We start from the raw sequence: 24320 nt of genomic DNA on the forward strand, positions 1-24320 counted from the left end.
CATAGACTCAAAAATTTTGAAGGAAAGAGACTATACAGAGTATGGGCTAGGACCACAGTGAAGTTAGGTTAGAAATCAATTACATAAACAAAACAAACAAGGCAAAATCAAACAAAAAACATTTTTTAGAAATATCCATTAATTTGGAAATTAAGAAATACAGTTCTGGGGCCGGCCAGTGGCATAGGTTAAGTTTGCGTGCTCTGCTTCCGTGGCCTGGGGTTCGCATGTTGGGATCCTGGGTGCAGACCTAGCACCGCTCGTCAAGCCACACTGTGGCGGCATCCCACATAAAACAGAGGAAGATTGGAAGAGATGTTAGCTCAGCAACAATCTTCCTCACAAAAAAACAAGAAAAGAAAACAGAAATATAGTTCTAAATAAGCCATAGGTCAAAGTAGAAATTACCACAGAATACTGAAAATATTTCTAACTGAATGGTAATGAAAATACTACATACCAAAAAATTGTGAAATGCAAGTAAGCTAAGCTCAGAGGGAAATTTATATTAACACATATACATATGGCTAAATGTGAATATGTATATGGCTGAAAATAAACTATATAAAAATTTATCTTAGAAAGATAAGGGGGAAAAAACCCAGCAAATTAAACTCAAAGAAAATAGAAAGAAGAAATGTGGTTAAATAGAATGAACTATTGGTTGTGATAAAACAACACTTTCCCCCTAACAACTCAAGGATATCCATTCTCACTACTTCTGCTCAACATTATACTGAAGCTCCCACCAGTGAAATAAGCAAGTAAAATGCATAAAGATTGGAAAATGAGAAGTAAAACTGTCTTTCAGATGACATGATAGTTACATACAAAATACTGAGGAATCAACCCAAAACTGTTTGAACTAATGATAAGTGAATTAAATATCTCTGGGTAAAAAGTTAATAATAAAAAATCAAATGCTTTATATGTATCAGCAATTAAGTGGAAAATGAAATTGAGAAATTTATTTCCATACCTTCAAAAACCATAAAATACTTAGAAATAGATTTAACAAAAGACATGCAAAACTTCTGAAAACTACAAAACATTGCTGATAGCAATTAGAAGTGACTTAAGTAGGGGCCGGCCCCGGGGCCGAGTGGTTAAGTTGGCGCGCTCTGCTTCGGAGGCCCAGGGTTTCGCCGGTTGGGATCCTGGGGGTGGACACGGCACAGCTCATCGGGCCACGCTGAGGCGGCGTCCCACATGCCACAGCTAGAAGGACCCACAACTAAAAATATACAACTATGTACCAGAGGGCATTGGGGAGAAAAAGGAAAAATAAAACCTTTAAAGAAAAAAAAAGAAGTGACCTAAATAAATGAAGCTATATACACTATCTATGGACTGGAAGAATGAAAGTTCTAAAGACGTCTGTTGTCCTCAGATTGATCTATAGATTCAACTTAATATCAGTTACACTCCCAACAGACTAAAAAAAATTATAGACTAGAACAGGTAAGTTTGTTGAATAATATTACATTCAACATTTTCTCCATTAACCAATATCCCTATTGTTGAAAGTACTACTAAGAGGCTGGAAGACCATTCAGTGAGGATATTATAGAAAGGATTCAGGGCCGGCCAGGCAGTGCAGCGGTTAAGTTCACACGTTCCACCTCGGTGGGCTGGGGTTTGCTGGTTCAGATCCTAGGTGTGGACATGGCACTGCTTGGCCAGCCATGCTGTGGTAGGCATCCCACATATAAAGTAGAGGAAGATGGGCACGGATGTTAGCTCAGGGCCAGTCTTCTTCAGCAAAAAGAGGAGGATTGGCAGCAGATGTTAGCTCAGAGCTAATCTTCCTCAACAAAAAAAAAAAAAGAAAGAAAGAAAGAAAGAAAAAGAAAGGATTCAAGCACTGGGCAATGTTTAGATGGATGACCTTTTAAGATTCCTTCCAACCCTGAGATTCTTGGAGTCTACAGTTTTATACTTGCTTACCGAATGAAGACTTCTTCCATAGTAGTGACAGAGGCCCCAAAACTGGCGATGCCCAGCTCTACCTGCCTCAGTTCCAACTCAGTAAATAGAGATTCAAACCTGGAAGGGAAGAGCAGTTTTACTCCTCAGAGGTGGAAGGTGAATTCCTTATTATCACCCTTGGCTCCCTACAGGGGACAAAGCATGGGCTATGGAGTCAGGAAGATATTTGCTCAAATCTCAACTTTGTTACTCTCTAGCTTCATGACTCTGAACTTGAACAATGAGGGTAATAGCATTTACTTCAAAACATTTCTGTAGGGATAAATTTAATACACATCCAGCACATTGTAGGTGCAAAATGAACATTAATTCATCTCTCTTCTTTTGAGTAAAAAGAAATAACAGTACTATTTTTGGAATGCTTGCTAAATGCCAGAGGCCACTCTAAGCCTTTTTCCAAGTACTGAGTCTGTCAATCCTCTCTACAGCTCTCTGAGGACAGTGCTATGAGGTTCACACAGCGATAAGTAGCAGAGCCAGGACTCAAACTCATGCCGTCTCTCTCCAGGGACAGTGCTTTTTTTTCTTAACTGTTATGCTAAACGAGGAAAGGAGCTAAATTCTTAAGTCTGTTAACCTCGAACCCTTCCCTATACATGCCTTCCATTTATTTCTAATTGAATGAATCATGGCTGTTTGTGTGATATTAAAAAATCCATGACGATCTTCTACAATGGAGACTTCTATTCTTACACAACCCAGTGTCCAGCCCAACAAAGAGACTTTAAGAAACCCTATTCACACGCCGGATGCCCAGTAGAGGCCTGCACCATGTATGCCTCTGCAGGCAGGCGGTGGTTAAGGACTTGGATTGTGAATTGACTGGATTCGAGTCCAGATTCTGCCACTTACTAGTTGTGTGACTTTGGGTTAGTTATTTCACCTCTCTAAATCTTTCCTCGTCTATATGATAGATATTAACTCACAGAGTTGTTATAAAGATTAATTGAGATAATGTAAAAACATTTAGCAAAGTAGCCAGTCTGTTACAAATTCATTATTTATAACTTCAGTGTGTTCAATATCTTGCTCTTCATTCAGTTTCTAGTTACTGAAATTGTGTTCATGCAATTGCTACTGTCTTGCAATAAGGTCAATATGTCTGTTTTTTCAGACTTGAGGCAAAATTTACAGATAGTGAAATGCCTTGTTCTCACCCCAATCGAGATGTAGAACATGTCCCTCACCCAAGAAAGTGCCTTCACGCCCCTTTCAGATGATTCCGTCTCTCACCCTCGGACAACCACTGTCTTGATTTCTATCACCATAGGTTAGTTCTGCCTGTTCTTTATCTTCATGTCAATGGAATCATAAGTCTCTTCTGTATCTAGTTTTATCTATACAACATGTTTCTGAGGTTCAACCATGTTGTTGTTGCATGTCTTTCATTCTTGTTAATCGTGGAGTACTATTCAACGGAAGGAATATACCACAAATCGTCTATTGGTTCTCCTGTTGATTGACATTTGGATTGTTTTCAAGTCAGGATGCTTATGAATAAAGCAGCTATAAACATTCTTCTATATGTCCTTTGTCTGGACATATGCTTTCATTTATCTTGGGTAACATGGTGAATAAAAGATGGCTGTAAATTCTTTGCTACTTCTCCCATCGAGAGGTGGAGCTTAATTCCCATTCTCTTTAATCTGGGCTGGCCTTAGTGACTTGCTTGACTAAGAATGCAATGGAAGTGATAGGGTTAGGTCAGAAGAAGCCTTCAGGCTCTGCCAAGGCTTCTCTGAGAGCCCTAAACCATCATGTAAAGCCTGAGTACCTTGAAACCACCATGGTGCAGAGGACTTGTGTAGATGCTCTGGTCAGCAGTCCCAGCTGGGCCCAGCCTTCCAGAAATCCCTGAGGCACCAGACATGGGAATGAAGCCATCCTGGAACCTCCAGATAAATCTATTTGCCAGCTCACATTTTCTTAAATTCTATGTTCATGGGGACTATTACTCTGTAACTTTTTATTGTCATACTGTTTCCAGGTTTTGGTATCAGAGTTGTGCTGCCCTTAAAATGAGTTGGGAAGTGCTCTCTTCTCTGTTTTCTAAAAGATTAGCATTATTTATTTCTTCAATGTTTGATAGGACCTGGAATTTTTCTATTTGGATTCCCAAAATTTGTTACTGTAAATTCAATTTTATTAATAGATATATGGTTATTCAGGTTTTTCTCTTTCACTTTGTGTTAGTTTTGCTAAGTTGTATTTTTCAAGGAATCAGTCCATTTTATCTAAATTGTCCAATTTATTTATGATATTTTCTTATTATCCTTTTTTAACTCTATGTTCTGTATGCATAGCTATTATTTCATTCCTAATGCTGGCTACTTGTATTTTTTCTTTAATGACTTTGGTAGGTGTTTATCAATTTTATTAATGTTTTTAATAAACAACTTTTGCTGTTTTTTCCCCTCCAAGTTTTAATAAAATTTAATAGTTATTTTCTGTGTGTGTGTGAAGATTGGCCCTGAGCTAACATCTGTGCCAGTCTTCCTCTATTTCATGTGGGATGCTGCCACAGCGTCGCTTGATGAGCAGTGCTAGGTCTGCACCTGGGATCTGAAACTGTGAACTCTGGGCTGCCAAAGCAGAGCGCATGAACTTAACCACTACGCCACCAGGCTGGTCCCAAAATTTAATAGTTTTTACTAATTCATCAAGCACATTGTTTTTTTTTATTGAGGTCATAATAGTTTATAACATTGTGAAATTTCAGTTGTACATTATTATTTGTCAGTCACCACATAACTGTGCCCCTTTACCCCTTATGTCCACCCCCAAACCCCATTCCCTTCTAGTAACCACTAATCTGTTCTCTTTGTTCATGTGTTTATTTCTCTTTCACATATGAGTGAGATCATATGGTGTTTGTCTTTCCCTGTCTGGCTTACTTTGCTTAACATAATACTCTCAAGGTCCATCCATGTTGTTGCAAATGGGACGATTTTGTCTTTTTTATGGCTAAGTATTATTCCATTGTATATATACATACCACATCTTCTTTATCCATTCATCAGTTGATGTGCACCTGGGTTGCTTCCCTGTCTTGGCTATTGTGAATAGTGCTGTAATGAACATAGGGGTACATAAGTCTCTTTGAATTGTTTATTTCAAGTTCTTTGGATAAATACCCAGTAGTGGGATAGCTGGGTCATATGGTATTTCTATTTTTAATTTTTTAAGAAACCTCCTTACTGTTTTCCACAGAGGCTGTACCAGTTTGCATTCCTTCCTGCAGTGGATGAGGGTTCCGTTTTCCACACATCCTCTCCAACATTTGTTATTTTTTGTCTTGGTGATTATAGCCATTCTAACACATGTAAGGTGATATCTCAATGTAGTTTTGATTTACATTTCTCTGAAGATTAGTGATGCAGAACATCTTTTCATGTACCTATTGGCTGTCTGTATATCTTCTTTGTAAAGGTATCTGTTCACATCCTTTGCCCATTTTTTGGATTGAGTTGTTCGTTTTTTTTGTTGTTGAGTAGTATGAGTTCTGTATATATTTTGGAGATTAACCCCTTGTCAGATATATGATTTGCAAATATTTTGTCCCAGTTGGTGGGTTGTCTTTTCATTTTTTTTCTAGTTTCCTTTGCTGTGCAGAAGCTCTTTAGTCTGATGAAGTCCCATTTGTCTATTTTTTCTTTTGTTTCCCTTGCCCGAGTAGACAATGGTATTTGAAAAAATCCTTCTAAGACTGATGTTAAAGAGTGTACTGCCTATATTTTCTTCTAGGAGTTTTATGGTTTCACATCTTAACTTCAAGTCTTTAATCCATTTTGAGTTAATTTTTGTGGATGGCGAGAGATAAAGATCTACTTTTATTCTTTTGCATATGGCTGCCCAGTTTTCCTAACACCATTTGTTGAAAAGACTTTCCTTTCTCCATTGTATATTTTTAGCTCCTTTGTTGAAGATTAGCTGTCTGTAGATGTGTGGTTTTATTTCTGGGCTTTCAATTCTGTTCCATTGATCTGTGTGTCTGTTTTTGTACCAGTACCATGCTGTTTTGATTACTATAGCTTTGTAGTATATTTTGAAGTCAGGGATTGTGATGCCTCTAGCTTTGTTCTTTTTTCTCAGGATTGCTTTAGCTATTTGGGGTCTTTTCTTGCCCTGTATGAATTATAGTACTCTTTATTCTATTTCTGTGAAGAATGTCACTGGGATTCTGAATGGGATTGCATTGAATCTGTAGATTGCTTTAGGTAGTATGGACATTTTAACTATGTTTATTCTTCCAATCCATGTGCATGGAATATCTTTCTATTTCTTTATGTCATGATCAATTTCTTTCACTAATGTCTTAAGTTTTCATTGTATAGGTCTTTCACCTCCTTGGTTAAATTTATTCCTAGACATTTTATTCTTTTTGTTGTGATTGTAAATGGGATTGTATTCTTGAGTTCTCTTTCTGTTGGTTTCCTATTAGAGTAAAGAAATGCAACTGATTTTTCTGAGTTGATTTTGTACCCAGTAACTTTGCTGTAGTTGTTGATTATTTCTAACAGTTTTCTGATGGATTCTTTAGGGTTTTCTATGTATAGAATCATGTCTTCTGCAAACAGTAAGAGTTTCACTTCTTCCTTGCCAATTTGGATACCTATTATTTCTTTTTCTTGCTTAATTACTCTGGCCAAAACCTCCAGTACAATGTTAAATGAGAGTGGTGAGAGTGGGCACCGTTGTCTTGTTCCTGTTCTCAGAGGGATGGTGTTCAGTTTTTCACTGTTGAGTATGATGTTGGCTGTGGGTTTGTCATATATGGCCTTTATTATGTTGAGGTACTTTCCTTCTATACCCATTTTATTGAGAGTTTTTATCTAAATGGATGCTGGATCTTCTCAAACGCTTTCTCTGCATCTATTGAGATCATTGTGTGTTTTTTATTCCTCATTTTGTTAACATGGTGCATCACATTGATTGATTTGTGGATGTTGAAACAGCCCTGTGTCCCTGGCATAAATCCCATTTGATCATGGTGCATGATCCTTTTAATGTATTGCTGTATTCAGTTTGCCAATACTTTGTTAAGGATTGTTGCATCTATGTTCATCAGCGATGTTGGCCTGTAATTTTCCTTCTTTGTGTTGTCCTTTTCTGGCTTTGGGATCAGGGTGATGTTGGCTTCATAGAATGAATTAGGAAGTGTTCCGTCAACTACAGTTTTTTGGAATAGCTTGAGGAGAGGTATTAAATCTTCTTTGAATGTTTGGTAGAATTCTCCTGAGAAGCTATTTGGTCCTGGACTTTTTCTTTTTTTTTTTCAGGTATGATGGCCTTCTTGATCATTTCTTGTAGTCGGGGGTCTCGTGGCAATGAACTCCCTAAACTTTTGTTTATCTGGGAAAGTTTTTATTTCTCCATCATATCTGAAGGATAGTTTTGCTGGATAGAGTATTCTTGGCTGAAAGTTTTTGTCTTTCAGAAATTTGAATATATCATTCCACTCTCTCCTGGCCTGTAAGGTTTCTGTTGAGAAATCCACTAAAAGCCTGATAGGGGTTCCTTTGTAGGCTGTTTTCTTCTGCCTTGCTGCCTTTAATATTTTTTCTTTGTCATTGACTTTTGCCAGATTTACTAATATATGCCTCGGAGAAGGTCTTTTAAATTGATGTACTTAGGAGTTCTATTAGCTTCTTTTACTTGTAATTCCAAGGTTTGGGAAGTTCTTAGCTATTATTTCTTTGAACAAGCTCTCTGTTCCTTTCTCCTTCCCTTTTCCCTCTGGAATAACTATAATCCTTATGTTGCATTTCCTAATTGAATTGGATATTTCTTGGAGAATTTCTTCATTTCTTTTTAGTCTTAGTTCTCTCTCCTCGTCCATCTGAATTACACCTATATTTCTGTCTTCTAAATTGTCAATTCTGTCCTCCATTATATTAGCTCTGTTATTCAAGGACTCCAGATTTTTCTTTATCTCATGCATTGTGTTTCTCATCTCCAAAATTTCTGACTGGTTTTCCTTTATAGTTTCTTTAAAAAAAATTTTTTTTGAGGAAGATTAGCCCTGAGCTAATATCTGCCACCAATCCTATTTTTTTTTTTTTTTTTTTTTGCTGAGGAAGATTGGCCCTGAGCTAACATCCATGCCCATCTTCCTCTACTTTATATGTGGGACACCTGCCACAGCATGGCTTGACAAGCAGTGCGTAGGTCCATACCCAGGATCCGAACTGGTGAACTCCAGGCTGCCATAGCAGAGTGTGTGAACTTAACTGCTGTGCCACTGGGCCAGCCCCTTCTTTATAGTTTCAATCTCTCCTGTGAAGAAGTCCCTCTGTTCATGAATTTTATTCCTGATTTTATTGAAATGTCTTCCTGAATTTTCTTGTAACTCATTGAGGTTTTTTATGATAGCTATTTTGAATTCTCTATCATTTAGATTATAAATTTCTGTGCCTTCAGGATTGATTTCTGGGTGCTTGATATTTTTCTTCTGGTCTGGAGTGTTAATATACCTCTTCATACTATTTGATGGGGTGGATTTGTGCCTTTGCATAGTGGAGGTATCTCGTTGCAGATTCCATCTACCACTACTGGGTGGGGGGCAGGAACTACGTATTCTGAGCCTGCCACGATCCCTGGCAGCTGTGCCTGACCTTTGGTGGCTATGCTGACAGAGCCCATCTCTGTCTGCTCACCACCACTACTTTACACACTGTACGCACCAGCACTGTGGCAGGGGTCCTTCACTCTGGCCAACTGGCTGAGCTGGTGTGCTAGAAGGGGGAAGGGGTGCTTTCTTTTGCATGTGATCCTGGGGGCACTCCTGCTTTTCCCTCACTATCTGCCCTCCTGGGCTGCTTGGCCTAGTGAATACACCCCCATGATTGTTTTGCCTCCTCTGTGTGGAGCGTTCCCATGGGGTGTGAGGGAACTTGTAGAGTGAAGGTGTTTCCATGGAGGACTGCTCCCTCCTCCCTCTCTTCTCAGGGCCACACATGGTCCTGTGTCCTAGGTCACTGCAGTTGGGGGAGGCAGAGGATATCCCCATACCTCCTTCCATTGTCTCCTGTAGGGTCCAGCACCTCCACCTTCAGACATATGGCTGCATGGGTCTCTCAGATATCTATTGTGTTGTGTGAATGTCCTCTCTTGGTTTATGAATGTCCTTTTTGTTGTATCTTAGTGGGGAGAGTCTAACAGAGGAGCTCACTCCACTGTGATACTAACATCAGTCCATAACTTTTTGCATTTTAAGTTTTCTATTACATTGTTTTCTCTCCTTATATTTATTATCTCTTCTCTTCTATATACTCTGAGCTTAACTTTCTCTTCTTTTTCTATCTTCTTCAGTTGGAAACTCAGTTAATTGATTTTAAGCCTTTCTTCTTTTCTAATGTAAGTTTTTAAAAGCTGTATATTTCCCTCTAAGTGAGACCAAGTTAGCATGAGAGCCTGCATGTCTAAACCCAGCCCCCCATCTTATTCTCACAGTGTGCTTTGGAGAAATGCTTAGAACTGTGCCTAGGCAAGCTAATCAGTAACCAGTAGAAAGAATGACTTGTTAACAGAAAACTTAAGTCCTCTGCCCAAACTGTTCCTTCTCTCCCTGATAAGAAAATAACTAAAGGTTTTTTAGATTCCTCAGGAATATCGCATTCAGCAGATACAAAACTTTTGTCTACAGAGAGGCACCAAATGGTCTGCAGTCATCCATCCTCTGACACTCCTGAGCCCCCTCCCCAACCCTATATGCCTTACGTAAGTTGTTTCCAAATCAGTTCCCCTTTAAGATGTTTTTTTTTTTTTTGAGTGAACCCAAGTTTATTTATTATTTATTTATTTTTTAGGGCCTTAACAAAGTTCAGCCTGCTCACTCATTCATTAAATATTTCTGAGGGTCTCATATGCCAAGCACTGGTCTAGGCATGGAGTATACAACTGTGAAACAAACAGACAAAAATCCCTATCCTTATACAGCTTATTTTCTAGTGTCTGTGGTGAGGAGAACCACTATTTTTAATATAATAAATAAGTAATTTATGTAATATGTTAGAAGGTGATAAGTGATACAGAAAAATATATAAGCAGGTTAAGGGAGTAGGTGTACTAAGGTTAGGGAATGCAGTTTTTCCACGGATGCATTTTATCATACAGTTTTTATTGAGATATTCATATGCTATAAAACTCACTCTTTTGAGGTATATAATTCGTCACTGCTAGCTAATTCCAGAACATTTTTGTCATAAGATGTTTTTTTAAGGACAATAATCTGCCATCTTCCAAGCAGCTGGCTCATTGCTTAATACAGTCCTTTCTCTCCGCCACCTTGCCTTGTGACAGACTGGCTTTTGTCTCACTGTGAGCAGATCGAGCCCTATTCACTATCATAAGCATTGCTTCAGCACATCTGAAAATTTTTGATATGCTGTGTTTTCATCATCATTCAATTCAAAATATAAAGTGGAGGAAGATGAGCATGGATGTTAGCTCAGGGCCAGTCTTCCTTAGCAAAAAGAGGAGGATTGGCAGCAGATGTTAGCTCAGGGCTAATCTTCCTCAAAAAAATTTTTTTTTAAATTTCTCTTTGACCCATAAGTTATTCAGAAATATATTATTTAATTTCCAAGTATTTGTGGATATTCTAGGCATCTTTTTGTAATAAATTTCTAACTTAATTCCATTGTTGGTATGTTGAGGAGTCTGACTCCTGGTTAAAAACCTATGTGTGAGAGAGGAATCTGGGAAGACGGCAGAGAGGGAAGGATCAGGAATCTCTCTCTCCACCTAGACAACAACTACACTGGCAGAATCTGTGTGACGTAACTAGTATTGGAAGTTGTAGCCAGAGCAATTAGGCAAGAAAAAGAAATAAAAGGGCATCCAAATTGGAAAAGAAGAAGTAAAATTATCTGTTTGCTGATGATATGATCTTATATGTAGAAAACCCTAAAGATTCCACAATGAAGTCATTAGAACTAATAAATGAATTCAGCAAAGTAGAAGGATACAAACTCAACATACAAAAATAAGTTGCACTTCTATATACAAATAATGAACAATCTGAAAAGGAAATTACAAAACAATACCATTTATAATAGCATCATTCCCCCCCCACCCCCAGAATTAACTTAATCAAGAAAGTGAAAGACTTGTGCAATGAAAACTATAAAACATTGCTGAAGAAAATTAAAGAAGACATAAGTAAATTGAAACACATCCCATGTTCATGGACTGGAATACTTAATATTTTTAAAATGTCAGTACTACCCAAAGTGATCTACAGATTCAATGCAATCTCTATCAAAATCCCAATGACACTTTTTGCAGAACAGAAAAACTCAGCCTAAAATTCATATGGAATCTCAAGGGACCCCAAATAGCCAAAACAATCTTGAAAAAGAACAAAACTGGAAGACTCAGACTTCCTGATTTCAAAACTTACTACACAGCTACAGTAATCAAAACAGTTTTGTATTGGCATAGACAGACATATAGACCAATGCAAGAGATTAGAGAGCCCAGAAATAAGTAAATAAATCACATATATGGTCAAATGATTTTTGACAAGAGTGCCAAGATCATTGAATGAAGAAGGACAATCTTTTCAACAAATGGTGCTGGGAAAATTGGATATCCACAGGCAACAGAATGAAGTTGGACCCTTATTTAACACCATATACAAAAATTAATTCAAAATAGATCAAGGGCCTAGATGTAAGACCTAAAATAATAAAACTCTTAGAAGAAAATGTAGCACAAAAGCTTCATGACATTGGATTTGGCAATGATTTCTTAGATGTGAAATCACGCACACAGATAACAAAAGAAAAAATAGACAAATTGGACTTCATGAAAATTTAAAAATTTTGTGCATCAAGAGATATTATCAACAGAAGAAAAAGGCAACTCAGTGAATGAGAGAAAATATTTGCAAATCATATATCTGATTAGCGATTAATATCCTGAATATATAGAGAACTCCTAAAACTCAACAACAACAAAGAAATAACCCAATTCAAAAATGGGCAAAAGGCTTGAATAGACATTTCTCCAAAGAAGACATACAAATGGCCAATGGAATGGCATGTGAAAAGATGCTCAGCATCACTAATCATTAGGGAAATGCAATTCAAAACTACAATGAGATACCACCTCATACCCATTAGGAGGGTTACTATAAAAAAAAAGAAAACAACAAGTGTTGGTGTGAATGGGGAGAAATTGGAACCCTTGTGCACTCTTGGTGGGCATGTAAAATGGTACAGCTTCTGTGGAAGACAGTGTGTCAGTTCTTCAAAAAATAGAATTACCATATGATGCAGCAATTCCACTTCTGGGTATATACTCAAAGGAATTGAAAGCAGGGTCTTTAAGAGATATTTGTACACGCATGTTCACAACAGCATTAGTCACAATAGCCAAAATGCGGAAGCAACTCAAGCGTCCATCTACAGATGAATGGATAAGCAAATGTGGTATATACATATAATGGAATATTATTCAGCCTTAAAAATGAAGAAAATTCTGCAATATGCTACAACATGGATGAACCTTGAGGACCTTATGTGAAGTGAAATAAGCCAGACACAAAAAGACAAACACTGTACGATTCCACTTATATGAGGCATTTAGAGTAGTCAAAATAGTACAAATAGAAAGCATAATGATTGTTGCCAGGGGCTGGTGGGGAGAGAAGGGCAAGGAGTTATTGTTTAATGGGTATAGAGTTTCAGTTTTACGAGATGAAAAGAGTTCTGGAGATGGATGGTGGTAATGGTTGCACAACAATATGAATGCATTTAATACCACTGAACTGTACACTTAAAAATGATTAAAATAGTAAATTTTATGTTATGAGTATTTAACCACAATTTTAAAAAAAACACACAAACCCTAGGTGCGATTTTTCAGACCTGACCACAGGCAATCACAAAGGCTTTACCTGGCAGGCCTCATAGGGAAATCTGCCCTCCGCCTCCCTAGACTTGGGGCACACCAGTGCACTGCAGTCTCTGAAGGGAATTTCAGTCAAGGACTCAGGCCCTCTAGCTGTTCATGCTGTCATTAGCATTCCTAGCCCCTTCATTCCCCGGTCTTTTTATCTGAAGTCTTGGGCTGAGGTCCTCTTCAGGCACCTCTAACCAAGCTTCCTTATCAGGGGAGGGGAGGGGAAACCTTGAAGATCCTTTCCCCACTGTGAAGTTGGTACTCAATACTTTTCCACTCATAGTCCTCCCCCCTCACCTTCCCACCAATCTCAGGGGTCATAACACACCTGGAGACTTTTCTTTGGAGCTCCCTCAATAGTGAGAGGGCCCTCACATCTGTGCTGATCCACCTGACCCTTGACCAGTGGGACATTCTATGGGGTAAAATGGAATTGGAGGGGGAAGGGGAGGAGTCCGCATTTTCTCCAGTTTCCTACTCTTCCTTATCTCAGTATAGGATTAAAGTAAAGGATTTACTCATCTCAGTAAAGGATTAAAGGCTTAACTCTTTGGCTCTTGCTTTAGTCATCTATGCCTATACCTTGCAGTTCAGCTCTCTCTCCACTCAGCTGAATTCCTGATGTTTGTGTGCTTTGCCATTCAGAAATTTAAAATCAATCAATCCATTCCTTTATGATTTTGGTCTTGGTGTCATTCCTATAAAATCCTTCCTCACTCCAGATTATAAAAATATTCTGTGGTATATTTTATAGTACTTATATAAATTAATTTTTAACATGAAAAAATTTAGATAATCTGAAATTTATTTTGGTGTGAGGTATTTTTAATCATGTTGAGAAAGTATCTTTCAAGGCTTATTATTATAACTTCAAAAAATAGCAATAGATGTAGAATTTTAGCAAATGTATCTTTCTCATTATGTGGATGATTACATGGTTATTTCCTTTTGACATACTAATATGTTAAATTATATTAATCCTAATAACACATAATCCTTTCAACATGCTGTATTATTCTTTCAATGAACTGTTAAATTAAGCTGGATTAGTAAAAAAAAGTGAGGAGTTTCTATATTTTCTATTCTTTAGAAGAATTTAAATAGAAACAAAATTATCTTTTCCTTAAATATTTGGCAAAAATTAACAGATTTATGAAAAACCGTGGTACCTCCTGTGTTAATTTTAATAAAGTGATTTTTTTAGATAATTATCCACTTTATTCAGGTTTTCTAATGTATTCACTAAAATTCTGCAAAACACTGCCTTCTAGTTCTTTGTGGTTTTTTCCCAATTCTCAATTCTAATTTTATGTATTTATGTATTTACGTGCTTATTCTCCATTCATCTTCATGAGGCTATTCTTCCCTAGTGTTCTTTGCAGGGTCCTACTCCTTATTGGAACCTCAAAATTTAGGACTGTTTCAGGAATTGCTCATCAGCCCTATTTTATTGTCTACATTCTCTTTCTACATGACTTTAAATATCTCTATGCTGTTGACTCCGGAGTGCATTTCCAGGCTAAACCCTCCAGCTCTAGATTCATATATATCCAACTGCCCTCCTGATGGCTTCACCGGGGTGTCTCACGAGGCTTTCAAATGTAAAGATTCAAAACTGACCTTTTCATAATCACCCCTCCCAAATCTGTTTGTCTCCCAGTCCTTCCCATTGCCACTTGGGAGTAGCCAGAGGGGTAGAAATAAAACCAGCAACCAGTAAAATTTCCCAAGGAATCCAAAAGAGACGAGTGTTTCCTAAAGAAAGGAATGGTTAACTATGCAGTTATGTTTCAGGGTTAAGTATGATCAGAGTAAAAAGTCATTGCTATTTTAGTTCTTAGCTTCAACAGTGGGTTCACTAGTGCTCATTTTATTATTATACTTCATAACTACAAATAAGAAATATATATTTGTTTGTAGGTATAAAATAGTACCAAATAATTATTTTTTATTTTTTTGAGGAAGATTAGCTCTGAGCTAACGTCTGCGGCCAATCCTCCTCTTTTTGCTGAGGAAGACTGGCCCTGAGCTAACATCCATGCCCATCTTCCTCTACTTTATATGTGGGACGCCTGCCACAGCATGGCTTGACAAGCAGTGCGTAGGTCTGCATCTGGGATTCGAACCAGCGAACCCTGAGCCACCGAAGCAGAACGTGTGAACTTTACTGCTGCGCCATTAGGCCGGCCCCACCAAATAATTTTTTTTTTAAGAAAGAAGAAAAGTCTACTGCCTTTGGTATGATGGAGGCTGATGACGATCTTGAAAAGAGCAGTTTGGATGGAAGGGTCTGGGTTAAAGCCTCCATGAAGTGGACTGAGAAATGCATGGGTGATGAGAAAAAGGAGGCAACGTGCTTCGACCACATTTGGTGAAGTTGGGCTGTGGAGGTAATGGGGCCTGGAGTGGTAGCTGGAAAGAGACAGCTCAAGAAGTTCCTTCTCCAGAGTACGCTAGTATGCTCACAGAAACAACCTGTAGAGAGACACACGGATGACAGGCCAGAGAGGGGATAATCAAACACAGGAATTCTTGAGAAGGTGAGGTGAATGGGATCTTGAGCTAGTGCTGAAGGACAAGAATTAGATAGGAAGAGTAACACGTCCTCAGCTGTAAAAAGATGGAAGAAAGAAAAAACAAGTGCAGAAGCAAGCAGGTTTGTAGGTTTGCAATAGTGATAAAATAGAGTTCTTGTTTGATGGTTTTTATCTTCTCAATGAAGTACAAGGTAAGATTCCTATCTGAGAGTGACATGGGGACTGAGTAGGAGGGGAGAAGGAAGTATTGTGAGCCAATCTGAGGTCTGAAGTAATTAATTTAAAGGAAAATCAAGTCAAATCTTCATCTGAGCTCAGTCATTTGAATGCAGGTAATAGAGTTCACACAATCAAGGGCCCCTATAAAGCCATATTAAAGAATTTGATTTTAACCTTAAGGCAATTGGGAGCCATCAAGGCCTTTTAAAGGAGGGAGCTGTCATGATCCGAATCCCTATTTTCAAATGTGCTCTCGCAGGGATGTGGTGTCTTTCCAGGAAATACCAAAGGCCTAGGGGTCTAGACCCTTACGGAATAGAATGCATAGGTCTGCGCCCAGGATCCGAACTGGCAAAACCCTGGGCCAGCGAAGTGGAGTGCGCGAACTTAACCACTCGGCAACGGGGCCGGCCCCAGTCCAGCCTTCTTAGGTCCATACCTGTGCACACTCTCTTTAGGAAGTATAAATGTTAATTCTTCTCCAATGCTGGACTGGAAAACTGCATTTGGTATGTGATGATAAATCAGATGAGAAATCTGCTCTGTGTTACAATGAGGTTTTTTCACTAAAGTCATATAATATCCTGCACCTGAAACAACATTTAAAAGACCATGAAACAACTCTGAATGAACTCTTTATAGTCACATTTAGTTTTCTGTAGCTTACAATGGGACAGCTCCATGAGAAAGAGAAGCTGGAGAGCCCTGTGGGGTCAAACATAAACCACAATGAACTTGCCTCTGACGGTCTATAATGCTATTCTTGAGAATCTTGCCTTCTACTCCATAATTGGGAGGTGATAATGGTGAATTTAGCAATGCTAGGCAAAATAAACAAGGGTTTCATTAAAGGCAACCCTCCCTTTAAATGATAACTAACTTGGGGAAGTGAAAATTTAGCAAGCAGAGGCCTTGAACATTAAAGTAGAGGACAGATTCTTCTATAATAATTAAATCATGTTTTTGAGGATACATAACTTATGGCATTCTAAACATTCTTTCAGAAATTAGTAACACTTGTTACTACTATGCTGGCAATATAGTCATTCAACAAACATTTCTTGAGCCCCTATGATGTGATAGGCACTGTTCTAGGTACTGAAGATATAGCAGCGGGCCAAATAGTCAAAAATGCATACTCTCATGGGGCTTTCATTTCAGGGGCATGAGACAGATAATACGATAAAGAAGTAAAATTTATAGAATATCAGTGACACGTGCTAAGGAGAAAAATAAACAGAGGAGGGAATATGGAGTATCAGGGAGTGATTTTAAACAGGGTCATGAGGGAAGGCCTCACTAAGAATGTGACAGCTACATAAGGACTGCCATCTGTTGACTTGAGGAAGACCAGAAGGCATGGCAACACATGGGTCTGGAGGAAGGAGGGGGCCTGGCATGTTGGCTCAGCCAGGAGGCCCGTGTGGTTGGAGCAGAGCCAAGAAGTGGAAGGCAATAGAAAATGAGGTTGGGGTAATGGTACCAGGCCAAGCCAGGTCCCATGCCACTCCCAGGACTCTGGCTTTTACTCTCAGTGGGAGGGGAAGTCATTGGAGGACTGAGTAGAAGAGTGACATGTTCATTCTGACAACTGGGCAGAGGCCGAGGGTGGGTTAGGAGGCAACTACAATAATCCAGGTAGGGGGATGGTGGCCTGGATCAGGGCACTAGCAAGTGGTAGAGGTGAGAGGAAGGTAAGGCCACCAGAGTTTGCAGATGGATCAGATGTGGGCTGTGAGAGACAGAGGGGTCAGGGAGCCTACAAGGTTTTGGCCAAGCTCCTAGAAGAATGGGGCTGTCTTTACTGGGGGGCGTGGGTTTGGTGGGAGAGGCTTTGGACAAATCTGATAGATTAGTTCAACATCTATGCGGAGGTGTGGAATAGGCAGTTAGACACACAAATCTAGAGTTCAGGAGAGATATCCAGGCTAGAGACACACATTTTTCAGCACAGAGAGGGTATTTAATGCCAGGAGACTGGATAAGATCACTAAGTCATTGGGCAGAGAAAGAAAAGCGAAGCAACCGAGGCACTTCCATGTTTAGAGTTAGGACTGATGCAAAGGAGCAGCCAGAGACACGGGAGGGAAACCGAGAGAGGAAAACAAGGGGAGGATGGGACATTGATGAGGAGCACAACCAGTTGTGGGAATAACTTGCACTTATATAGCATGTTTGCACACACTATCTCACTCTTTGAAGAACATAGTATCTTAATCTCCATTTTATAGATCAGAAAACAAACTGTAAAAAAGGATAAACTACTTGGCCACCCGGATGAAGAGGCAGTAAACTGGCAGAGTGGAACACAGGCACAGGGCTTCTGACTGCAAGTCTCAGAGACTCTTTTCACTTCATTCTCTCCTTATTCTCACAAGACCCTCTGCCAGGTTCCTCGGGTCTCCATCCAGAGGCAGCAGAACAGGAAGTCGAGGGACGGCCTCTCACTGCCTGATCTCAGGGTTCTTCGTGAAAAGTACACGGGCACTCTCTTCAGCACAATGGGCCAGTGATGCTGACCCCGTGATGGAACAGAGGTTTGGCTGCCTGCCCTGCTTCCCGCCCTCAGCTGCTCACCGTATTTCTGTTTGAGGAACAGCGATGACCCGCAGCACTGCAGCTCCCCCTTGGCCATGATGGCGATGCGGTCCCCCAGCAGGTCAGCCTCGTCCATGAAGTGGGTGGTCAGCAGGATGGTGCGATCACTTTTCTGCTGCTGAAGAAGGTCCCAGATGGCCCTCCTGGAGACAACATCCACGCCTGAGGTGGGCTCGTCCAACAACAGCACCTGGAAGGCAGAGGAACAGCCTCCTGACGATGGCAGAGCCACGTCCCAGGCCCAGGCTGGCTGTACTACAGGCCCTGTGTGGCTCGAGTTCCATAAAGATGCAGCACTACTGCCCAGGTCAGACTGCCCACCCAGGGCATCCAGTGTACTCTGGACCCTGCTGCCCCAAGTGTTTGTCCACTGTGTGTGGGGGCCCTGACCTGTGTCCTTCAGGAGGCTGGGCCACACTGCCCCCGTACCTTGGAGCCTGCTATAAGGGCGATGCCGATGGAGAGCTTGCGCTTCATGCCCCTGCTCAGGAACCTGCACCACGAGTCCCGCTTGTCCTCCAGACCGAGCATGTGCAGCATCCTTTTGACTTCTTCAGGGCACTTCTGGTGTGACAATCCTTTCAGCTGAAACAGCAGGGGACAGAGAGATCCGGCAGGGGCTTTGGACAGGAGGCTGACCCATCCAACAAGCATTTTGTTTGTATATACATAAACTATACAGAAGAAAGATACATAAGAACTGTACTGCCTTCAGGGAAGGGATGGACAAAAAGCTTTTGCATTTTGAACCATGTAAATATATGACTTATTAATACTAAATACAGCAGTATATGAAAAGGATTACACACCATGACCAAGTGGGATTTATCCCAGGAATGAAAGGAGATTCAACATATGAAAAAAATCAATGTTAACTGTTGTATAATAAAGAAGTTGGCTGGCCTTTGTCCCAGACACTGGGAGGAGCCTCTAAATCCCTGGAGTAACAGGTGTCTTTGTTATTCATGGTAGCACCCTGGGCCACACCTGAGTTTGTGCTAATGAGGTGACTTAGGATCTGGAATGGTTCTTAGCAGCAATATTCACATAGCCAAAAGGTACCATCAACTGATGAATGGATAAACAAAATATGGAATGTAATTCCAATGGAATATTCTTCAGCCATTAAAAGAAATGAAGTATTGACATATGCTATGGATAAACCTTGAACACATTATGTTAAGTGAAAAAAGCCAGACACAAAAGGCCACATTTTGTATGATTCCATTTATATGAAATATTCAAAATAGTCAAATCCACAGAAACAAAAAGCAGATTAGTGGTTACCACGGGCTGGGGGGAAGGGGTGACTGCTAATAGACACAGGTTTCTTTTTGGGGTGATGAAAATGTCCTGCAGTTAGATAGTGGTGATGATTGTACAATATTGTGAATATACTAAAAACCATTTAATTTTATATTGTAAAATGAGCAAAACAGTGAATTTTATGTTATGTGAATTTAATCTCAATTTGAAAAATAAGGGGCGGGCCCTGTGCCCTAGTGGTTAAGTTCAGTGTGCTCTGCTTTGGTGGCCAGGGTTCGGTTCCCTGCTGCGGACCTACAGGACTCGTCGGTGGCCATGCTGAGGTGGTGACCCACATACAAAACAGAGGAAGATTGGCACAGATGTTAGCTGAGGGCAAACTTTCCTCAGCAAAAAAAAAAAAAAAAAAAAAAGAAGTAAAAAGTAAATACATAAAATTAAAATAATAGTTTCTAGAAACACTTTTGGTCAAAAATCTTAAATGTTATGCCCCTCCTCCTTCCCAAATGTTTGGGGAGTAATATGCAGAATAGGTTTCAAGACTCTCTGAGGTTGAGTAAGAGGGCTGCATGCTATCTTACCATCCTTGAAGATAGATACAGATGAAACAAAGCCTGTCATCCTCTGACTCACCTGAGCGTAGAAATAAAGATGCTCTGATACTGTCAAGTTATCAAACAAGATATCATGTTGGGGGCACAAGCCCATGCTCTTCCAGATTTGAACCATGTCTTGTGAAATTTCATATCCATTGATATATACCTGTCCACTTGAAGGGGGAATAAGACCTAGAAACAAGTGGAAGAAATATCCGAAAGTTACCTCAATCAGAGCACACAGCAGTACAAAGGCTTAATGGTGCCCTCTGCTTTCTTTGCTTGTTCTTACACAGGCTACCCTATTCTTTGTCATAGTCAACCAGTAACATCCAAGGAGTGTATGTTCTGTGACGGTGTACGAGGATGTGTGGGGATAGTAGAGATAGGAGACGTCCTTCCTGCTTTGGAGGAGTTCCAATCTGGTTAAGTGAATAAAATACACATAGGTGTTTGTAAAGCATATTACATTGCTTTAAGCATTAAGTAATAATGTGAATGCATAGTAAATACGGTTAAGGAGAAAAGTATTTTGGGCATCTAACAGTTTTGAATTCAGATCCTTGAAGGCAACATCCATGACTGATTCATGTCAGATTCCCACTAAGTCCCAGTGAATGTGTAAGCGATTGTACTCACTGCCCAGTGGACATCAGTGTAAAACTTTGCAACCTGTCCATCTGCATACTGTCTTTGTCTTTATTCTCATTTTCTCATTCTAAGTATATTTTTCAGATTGATAAAGGGCAACAAATGTCTATTGCAACAAGGTTAGGAGAAGAAGAAAGTAAAACAAAGGTTATACAAATCCCATCACAAAAGATAACTGCTGTGAACATTTTGCTATATAACTTTATGTATTTTTTATGCATATACTGACTCACACATTAATTTTTTGCAAAAATGGAAAATATAAATTCTGGGTTTTTTAACTAGCTTTTTCATATAACGATGTATTGAGGCCATTTGTCCTTATCAACAAAAATCTACATAATTTTTGAAGGCTAAAAGATTTCATTGTTATGGATAGACTCTATTTATTTATTCAATCCATACTGGTAGGTGTTTAGGTTATTTGCAACTTTCCACAAGTATAAACATGTGATACAACTTTGCTTGCTTCCCCAATTATTTCCTTTCTCTAAATCAGTATAAGTAGATTTAGTAGGGAAAAGGGGACAAGATTTTAAAGGTATTTGATACTGCCAAAATACCCACTGATGGGGTTTTTAGATCTTCCATTTTGGTTGTGGATACTAAAGCATCCATGAGTTTTTGGGAAAAAAAGGAAAAAAGGTGATACTATTCTATAGTAAACATAAAAGTCGGGGCCGGCCCTGTGGCTGACTGGTTAAGTTCGTGCGCTCTGCTTCAGCGGCCCAGGGTTTCACCAGTTCGAATCCTGGGCGTGGACGTGGCACCGCTCATCAGGCCATACTGAGGCTCTGTCCCACATACCACAACTAAAAGGATCCACAACTAAAAATACACAACTATGTACGAGGGGGCTTTGGGGAGAAAAAGGAAAAAAATAAAATCTTAAAAAAAAACCCATAAAAGTCTTTTTTATGTATAGTCATAATAAGAGAATAACTCAATAGAAAAACTCACAGAAGAACCAAAAAACCACATAACTTCAGTGGGTAGAGAAACAGTGTCTAAAATTCAAAACATCCCTGTGCCAAGTTTTGGGTCCCTTTGCAAACAACATGATATAGAAGCCCTGTCATGGCTGATGTCCTGGGCAGTCGGTCAGATTTTCCCCTCCCAGCTTAGCATTTTCAGGGCTACTGAATCTCATTGTGCCTCTTTTAGTGGCGTCACTTTCTCCATGGCAGTGTTGGCCTTTTCCTATGATGTGTCACTGCTGGTAGAAATTGTGGCTGAACTTCTCTGATATATCATTCATGGTCTGCATTTTGGCAGAATCTGCAACTACATGAATTAATTAATTCAGTCATTCATTCAATGGTATTTACTGAGTGCCTATTCTTTGCCAGGCACTATTCCAGGTACTGTGGATCCAGAAGTAAAGAGTATAGATTCCTTGGGGAAAGGGATGGGGGGACAGAGAAGTGACACACATATACACAAACAAACCAGATAAGTACACACTGTGATGAATACTGGGAACAAAACAAAAGTGAACACAATGAGGAAGAGTCTGTGGGGTGCTGACATCAGTTGGTCTCCTTAAACAATGCTAGTACCTGACTTGTCTCCTTGATCACTTAGTCTGGGGGTCTAGCTGGATCATCTGTCAGGCACTGAGGACCTCACAAGGAGGAGAGGCCTTCCCTAAATGGTCACACTGTTAGGAATGGCAATGCCTATAGCTGACAGAGGATCACCTGTCTAGAAATGCCACTGCACTCCAGTCCAGGAAACCAGCCAGGCTCAGTCCCCAGTCCTGACGCACACAGAGTCTGTTTAGTTTGTATCTACTGAGCTAAAACTTGGTTTTTAAAGTCCCAATACCAGAGGAGTGGCCAAAAGCACCTCAGATGAGGTTTCACTATTTTGCTGCTCTTCCAATGTCTTCAATGGAAGGTGCATCAGCAACCTATAAGGAGAATCGTGGCAGCCTGACTTAGAAGTGCTAATAGCTTCCCAGCAGTTCGGTGTTCTGTGTGCAACAAAAAAGAACTGCTTGACTCTCAGAGCTCCTTGAAGTTTGGAAATGCATCTCATTGGTTTTGTACAGAGCTTTACACAAGTTAAGCCTTCAATAAATATATATTTCTTGAATGAATGAGTTTTCAAATATCACAGAATATTATTTTAGTTGATGGAATGTGAGAATTATTTAGGCATAAAAATTATTCTGAAATGGAAATAATTTTAGAATAATTCACCAGGTATCAATCTAAAAGAGCCCTTGGCAATCAAAAGCAAATGGACGACTTTTTTGGTTGAGAGATTAGTGGTACCTCACTGTACCAGTAAGTTCTATCTGGAAAGAAACATGCTAAGCAGTGTTCACAGCTCCTAGATAGTGTATGAAATTAAGTTCCCCAGATTGACTGAAAGAGCCAAAGATTTCCTTTTCCTGGTACATGGTAATGTGAACAACCAGACACTACATAGATGGTAAAAAACAAACAAAAAATGCTTAATGTTAAAATGTCAGTGAAATCTAATGAGGGAGCCAAAAATCTAGATCTGTTCAATGATTGCGTAAAGCTTCCTTAGGAGGGCTGGCCTCACACAGTACCTGTGAGTATGGAGCAGGTGGTGGTTTTGCCTGCTCCGTTGTGTCCCAGGAGAACAGTGATCTGCCCCTGGTACAGATTCATGGTCAGATCTTTGACTGCTATGTGTTCATTCCTTCCTTTGTGAAACACCTGTGGAAAAGTCAAAGTGTGACTGACAGTGTAACATGTACACACATCTGGCATTTCTGAAGAACCTTTGACAGGTTGAGCACCCACATCAATTTCCCTTGAAGTTCATCAGTGGGAATCCAAGTGGAAATCTATATGGGGAGCCCCTTTTTTCCAGAGTTTAGCTGCCTGGAGCTACTGAGGAATCCAATGGAGCAATCCCTGGGGGATTTTCACTGGTTCCTGGAAACTGGTGGTACAGGACCTGAACCACAGAGGCCAGAGCTCAAAGAGGAATGGCTCAGAGCTTGAACAGGGAATTTTATCCTTGCTTCTAGAGCCACAGTTTGCTGTGACTTACCTGGCTAAGCCCTTGAGAGAGGGCACCCTGCCTCTTGCGGGGGAGGTGTTGATCTAGGGAGAAAATCCCAGACAGAGCAGCCTACTTTCTAAATCAAATGTCTCCAGTATTTTAAATACCATTTATTTTTTCTTATTTTACAAGTAATTCATATGTAAGAGTATAAGGAAGAAAATAAAATCACTCATAATGCCACCCTCAGATATTATACCACATTTCAGTATATGCCTTAGTTGATTTCTGTCCTGTCTAATGGCATTTGGGCCAGACCTGGGATCTGGAGTGCAGACATTATGGTTGAGTGGGACTCAGATGTCACTTCCTCCCACAATTTATCTAATTACATTTGGGAGCAGGGTGCTGCTGAAAGAATCTGGCAAATTTCCCCCGCCCCACCTCTGTTTGATGGTGATTTTTCTGAATCAAGTAGGACAGCCCTATTCCCTGACTTCTCGGTCCCCCTTTTGCAGCAGAGGTGGACATGTGATGGAATTCTGGGCACTTAGAATAAGGGGTAATCTAC

General features: G+C 39.9%; 1 protein-coding gene across 1 annotated transcript in view; it reads right to left on the reverse strand.

The window, feature by feature from the left end:
• Positions 1 to 24320, reverse strand: part of LOC106836248 (ATP-binding cassette sub-family A member 17-like) — a 113601-nt gene that overhangs the window by 33649 nt on the left and 55632 nt on the right. Inside the window, exons 11-16 of the mRNA XM_070485181.1 lie at positions 23328 to 23457; positions 20151 to 20305; positions 18681 to 18836; positions 18231 to 18441; positions 16093 to 16243; positions 1948 to 2046 (exon numbers count right to left, since the gene is read on the reverse strand). Of these exons, the coding sequence (XP_070341282.1) occupies positions 1948 to 2046; positions 16093 to 16243; positions 18231 to 18441; positions 18681 to 18836; positions 20151 to 20305; positions 23328 to 23457 (902 nt within the window). The remainder of the gene's footprint in view (positions 1 to 1947; positions 2047 to 16092; positions 16244 to 18230; positions 18442 to 18680; positions 18837 to 20150; positions 20306 to 23327; positions 23458 to 24320) is intronic.

This window comes from Equus asinus, chromosome 14 (assembly GCF_041296235.1).
Source record: "Equus asinus isolate D_3611 breed Donkey chromosome 14, EquAss-T2T_v2, whole genome shotgun sequence".
Lineage (NCBI taxonomy): Eukaryota > Metazoa > Chordata > Mammalia > Perissodactyla > Equidae > Equus > Equus asinus.